This window comes from Aulonocara stuartgranti (assembly GCF_965226115.1).
Source record: "Aulonocara stuartgranti genome assembly, chromosome: 1".
Classification (NCBI taxonomy): Eukaryota; Metazoa; Chordata; class Actinopteri; order Cichliformes; family Cichlidae; genus Aulonocara; species Aulonocara stuartgranti.
The window spans coordinates 20,164,123-20,170,324 of record NC_138939.1 but is presented as its reverse complement, the minus strand read 5'-3'; the positions used below and the strand labels follow the sequence as shown (position 1 = coordinate 20,170,324).

Genomic DNA, 6,202 nt, shown 5'->3' with positions numbered 1-6,202 from the left:
AGTCATTATAGTATGACGATAGCTGGATAAAAGGTTAGCAAAAGGGATGGATGGGTTGGTACACATCAGTTTTGGCCAGCACTCAGTCTACAGAAAAGGGGTGGAACAGGTGTTTAATGGGGTCCCAGCTGCTCGTTTTTGCCTGGGGCTCTCTTTTAGAAATGTAATAAAGCTGTCTCCATATACCGCAGATGTGAATTCATCATTTTTTAATAGCTTATTGTGGGGAGGGATATAGGTGCTCATTACAGATTGAAGATTTAGCACAAAAAGAGGGAGAGAGACGTAAATGTCCCTGCCTTGAACCGTGGTTAGTCGCCATCTCAACCATCTCAGCTGGCTGTGACTGAAGAGCAGATGTGGCGGACAGTGACACAGTAGTTGCTGAACTCTCATCTGTAGATTGTTAAACTGGTGTTTTGTAGTTAGATGACCAAAAATATTTTTCCTATAACCGGACATCTGCACTGCAGTGTGGCAGCAGCAATTCGGAGCAAACAGGGGTAAATATTTGACATTGTCACCTCACGAAGGTTCAAGGTGTGATAACGGCTCTATTCGGTGTCACTGCAATAAAAAATCTGAAATGTTGAGCACAACTGAGCCTGCAACTCCAGTTTTATCACAGCCCTGCTGTGTTGCTCAGGCCTCTTATAGATTGTAGCCAGGAAATGTTTAAACGTTACTCAACATTCAGAACTGCTTGTGCTACTTTTTTTTAAGTCAGTACATTTTATGACTGTTGTGCAACAAGGGTCCCTCAAACATGTTACATTTCCCAATAAAACAAAATGTTATCATTTTGTGGGTTTTGTTGCAGTTTCACACCAATGAATGTGAAACAGTCAAAAATACTTCATGAGAAGTTGAAGTGTGCACCGAGGAACTTTCTCATACTTATGTATGGAGTTGCATTAATGTAAAGTGTAAAATGATGAAATTAATAGACTAAAGCTAATGTAGAAAAGTAATGGTGAAATGAAATCATTTCCAGGAAACAACAGAAGCTTACATTTTTGTTTATTTCAGTGAAATTTCACTCATAATTTTTAATTTCATGATCTGCTCAGTCGATGTCCAAGCCATTGGGAATTGCTTCATGTGAAGATAAAGTTCTTGTATCACAGAGAACTCATATAAAATCCACCTATAGTTACTATTTTGAATATTAGGATTGTTTTAGAACCCAATTAATAACCACAGAGAAAAAAACTTCCTATCATAGACACAAGGGTTTGTACAGTTTTAGTCAAATAAACCTGCATCAGTGATCATCAAATCGTCAACATCCTTTTATTTAATTTCTTCTTTCCACTTCTGGCTTCAGGGAATGACATATTCACAGATGTACTTTTTCAGGCTGCGACACACCTCATCATACCACTTTCCTTGTGCAGCCACTGAAAGAGCAACACAGCTCTCCCTCTTCGTTCCTGTGGGCTGCTTCTTGGAGCGATCCCAGTTAAAGAAGCGGACTGGCTGGCTGTTGACATCGACATACTCGCCTTCTTTCACTATGTCTGCCACACCGATCCAGAAGTCCTTAGACCCGAGAGCACTCCTCTTTGCATAGTCTCTCAGTTCATTGTTTTCCAACATGTCCCGCGGTGTTGCAAGAGTTCCACCTTGTGCAATGCAGTCTTCATTTGCTTCATGGTAATGTTTGGGTTCCTCAATTGTAAGATAACACTTTCTATGAACTTTGATGCCCCGGAGACACACTGAAAACACAAAGCATTTACTTCATGAATTAATGAATGGTAAAGTAACACTATAAACTAGTCCCATCAAATTACATTGCAAGAACTATTCATGTAACCATCATGCAGCTTGCAAGTGAACCTGTTACTTTGCATTTAAAGGCTTCTTGGAGTGTTGCTGCCCTCTGCTGATAAGCTGGCACCATAAGGTTCATTCTACAATTAGGGGTACGCTTCATGTCTGCAGGCTGTATTGATCAATTTCATTAAATATTAATTTCAAGAAATTATCAAGTTTATATTCAGGCACATTTCTCTTTAATTAATACAGAAAAAGTCAACAGTTTTCATAATTTATATAGCAGAAAATTGGTATGCTATATCAGAATTAGCCTTTTGAGTTTGTGTATTAATTTAATTTTTATTTCTTCAAAGTCTCTTCTAACCCATTGATTTTCATTAAATCATTCACTTTGTGTTCAAGAAATCCTTGTTAAAGATTTAAATTCCTTCTGCTGAGGGAATTTGAAATGGTCAACTGTAACTTGACCTCAGTAGCTGATTAAAGAATAATTTGCTCTTCAGCATCCTCAGCAGCCTCTTCTCGGCCACAGAAAATCCAGTGCTGTTCTCAGACTTCAGATTTTGAAATCAAATAGGTGGAAAACCTCCCAAGAGACTCGAGGACTTTCTATGACACTGCTAATATCTGACAAAATATTGAATTTAAACATTAGCACTTAAGCAGCAGTTGATGGATTTTACACACTATAGGAGTATGTTGTGAAAGCGTCTCGATTATTATTTTTTCTTCCTTTTTTAGTTGATATGAAATGTGCGTCAGATTACAGAATCACTCTGACTTTTAAACTCTGGCTATTAAGTTATAAATGCAGCACTGTTCACACTCTTGCTCGTCTTACTTGTCTGTACATTAATATTAATTTATCAGGAATGCAGAAACGCTCTCACTAATACCTGTCTGCAGTGCCTGCATCTCTTTCAGAGAATTGACCTCCTGCCACAACCTCTGGAGCTGTGACATCACATCCTCCTCCTCTGTAGCTGCACAAGGAGGAGACAATTAAGAAAAAAACACACACACACAGGTCAGATAAAGCCATGATTTGATAGGATTTATACAATTACCTCCAGACTGGCGAGGTGAAACAGCCTTCCTGGTGCGAGATGGACCGCTGTTGCAGATGTGGAGCAAGGAGAAGCTGAGGACGAGGAAGACAGGGAGGCCCAGGCGTGCCATGTCTGCGGCCAGCATACAGGACACAGTGGCCCACGTTGTGCTGCTGTGAAAGGAACCAAAAGCTCTGCAGGCTGCTCAATATATACAGGTCCTCTGTATGCCTTTCCCTGTATTGGCTCTAAATGTGTTTGTTTTTGCCCAGACATCAGGAGGAGGTGAGGGAGGTTAAAAAGGGTGGAGGCCAATAATGATTTCCTTGTGTCGAGTTATTTTTAGATAAATATTTACTTGGGACAAGGTGCGCTAAGAAGCATTCACTTTCATTTCACAAACAAACCTGAAATCCATTGACTGCTTCAATACTACAGAGTGTTCTTCCTCTTTTCACATGTTAAGTTTGGACGTAATCAACTTGAGACTTGAAAACTTATACCACCTCTTAAGTGTCAAATGATGCAGCCTGGCAGTGAATTATCATTGTGCTCAGGAAAGGTTTAACCAACCACTTCAATAAATTTAAGCAACTAAATATACCTGGTACATCAATACAGCCTAGTTCTAGGCCTGTTTCAATCACAGGGACAGTTATGCAATATTTGAACATAAGGCTGCTATTAGAAGTCCAGTTTACAGCTTTAATGCAGGCGAGTTATTTTTAGAGGGAGATGTATACAGATGGGAGTGGGAGCTAAATAAGAAAAAAAAACTATTGGGCATATTTGCTCAATATAGCTATTCAACTGTCAAAACCAGTTCAAGCACGTTTTCCTATTTTAGAATCTCAAACTGTTTTTTTAATAATACATCCACCCCCTGAGTGACATATTCTCTGGAATAATGCATTCCAATTATTTATTAAGAAATTTAATACATATAGATGCATATATGTCAACATGATGCGGCGAATGTGTGAGAAACAAACAATCCTACAAAATGAGCTTTTATAGACTTGTTGCTTAGTGGCAGGAATAAAGTTGTGCAAGCACATTAATGTATGATGTTCGAATGCAAGCTACGTAGCAGGTTATTTCTGGTTTGACTAATAATTGCTCATTGCTCAAGACCAAATGTGTGTGAATCTTCAAATAAGGCGGCGTTTGCAGCAGTTTTGCCTAGAGTGCACTCCTGATTCTGACCAAACAAACTGGGGGGAAATCACAGCAAAAGCCAAAATGAAACGGAGTAATGTTCGACCACCATCGTCATTAGACACAAGCACCATTGTCCTCCTCTGAGATCCATATGTTCTTTAGCAACACAACTGTGTTTCAGCTCTCTGTTTAAAGAGAAATCCCTGATGCTGTTGTCATCTTGTGCAACACTGAAGGCTTACAAAGAATCTGATTTACTTGTATGTCATGAGTTTTGTGTTTCAGATTCCTGTTAATATATTTTGATATTATGTTTCAGTTTTTGTTTTGTTTTGGGGGTTTTTTATTCCTTTTTCTATCCTGGTATATCATGAGTATTATTATTTTGAGTGTAGTCCCTGCTTTGATTTCATAGCCATCTCCTCATGGGTTTCCCTGTAAGTCCCTTTCCCCTCTTGTGTACCTTTTTCTTCTCCTCTCGGTCATCCGGTTACTTCCTGTTTTACTTTCAAGGTGTTTTTTACCTGCAATTTTTCTCCTTTGTGATTCTCAGCCCCACCTTGACTGTCTTCACTTGTCTTGATTAGTTTCAGCTGTGCCCCGATCCCCACCTGTTTCCTGGTAGTGTATAACCCTGTGTTCATCTTTGTTTGCAATGTTCATTCCTTTTTGAATTTCTTCCTTGGTGCATTATTTACTTTCATGGTGTGTTATCCTGCTGTAGACCATCAGATGGGTACACTGTCGACATTAAGAGATGGACACGGCGTGGTGTTTAAATGATGCTCAGTTGCTACCAAGAGGTCGAACATTGTGCTAAGAAAATATCCCCCACACCATTGCACCAGCAGCAGTCTAAACTGTTGACATGAGGAATGCTCTCACGCTGTTTACACCAAATTCTGACCTTACCCTTCAAATGTCACAGCAGAAATCAAGAGTTGTCAGACCAATTCAATAAAATTTTATTTATATAGCACCAAATCACAACAACAGTCGCCTCAAGGCGCTTTATATTGTACAGTAGATCGTACAATAATAGATACAGAGAAAAACCCAACAATCATATGACCCCTATGAGTAAGCACTTTTGGTGACAGTGGGAAGGAAAAACTCCCTTATAACAGGAAGAAACCTCCAGCAGAACCAGGCTCAGGGAGGGGCGGCCATCTGCTGCAACCGGTTGGGGTGAGAGAAGGAAGACAGGATTAAAGACATGCTGTGGAAGAGAGACAGAGGTTAATAACAGATATGATTCAATGCAGAGAGGTCTGTTAATACATAGTGAGTGAGAAAGGTGACTGGAAAGGAAAAACTCAATGAATCATGGGAATCCCCAGCAGCCTACGTCTATTGCAGCATAACTAAGGGAGGATTCAGGGTCACCTGATCCAGCCCTAACTATATGCTTTAGCAAAAAGGAAAGTTTTAAGCCTAATCTTGAAAGTAGAGATAGTGTCTATCTCCTGAATCCAAACTGGAAGCTGGTTCCACAGAAGAGGGGCCTGAAAACTGAAGGCTCTTCCTCCCATTCTACTTTTAAATACTCTAGGAACAACAAGTAGGCCTGCAGTGTGAGAGCGAAGTGCTCTAATAGGGCCCTACAAGGTCATTAAGCTAAGATGGTGCCTGATTATTTAAGACCTTGTTCGTGAGGAGCAGGATTTTGAATTCAATTCTGGATTTAACAGGAAGCCAATGAAGGGAAGCCAAAACAGGAGAAATATGCTCTCTCTTTCTAGGCCCTGTCAGTACTCTTGCTGCAGCATTTTGGATTAACTGAAGGCTTTTCAGCGAGTTTTTTGGACATCTTGATAATAATGAATTACAGTAGTCCAGCCTGGAAGTAATAAATGCATGAACTAGTTTTTCAGCGTCACTCTGAGACAGGATATTTCTAATTTTAGAAATGTTGCGCAAATGGAAGAAAGCAGTCTTACATATTTGTTTAATATGTGCATTGAAGGACATGTCCTGGTCAAAAATGACTCCAAGGTTCCTCACAGTGTTACTGGAGGCCGAGGTAATGCCATCCAGGGTAAGAATCTGGTTAGATACCATATTTCTAAGATTTTCAGGGACGAGTAAAATAACCTCAGTTTTATCTGAATTAAGAAGCAGAAAGTTAGCGGCCATCCAGGTCTTTATGTCTTTAAGACATTCCTGCAGTTTAACTAATTGGTGTGTGTTATCTGGCTTCATGGACAGAT

The 6,202-nt window shown here is 39.8% G+C and overlaps 1 protein-coding gene across 2 annotated transcripts; it reads right to left on the bottom strand.

Annotated features, from left to right (window-relative positions):
- Positions 1-1,003: 1,003 nt before the first annotated feature.
- On the bottom strand, positions 1,004-3,022 carry clec3a (C-type lectin domain family 3, member A). Of its 2 annotated transcripts, XM_082539342.1 has the most exons (3): positions 2,850-3,022; positions 2,679-2,765; positions 1,004-1,721 (listed from the first exon to the last, which is right to left on the bottom strand). In XM_082539342.1, exons 1-3 carry the CDS (start codon positions 2,974-2,976, stop codon positions 1,324-1,326), a joined length of 612 nt encoding a protein of 203 aa, XP_082395468.1. In that variant the 5' UTR covers positions 2,977-3,022; the 3' UTR covers positions 1,004-1,323. The 2 variants fall into 2 exon arrangements, with proteins under 2 accessions (XP_082395468.1, XP_082395469.1); XM_082539343.1 differs by lacking the exon at positions 2,679-2,765.
- Between the last annotated feature and the right edge of the window lie 3,180 nt (positions 3,023-6,202).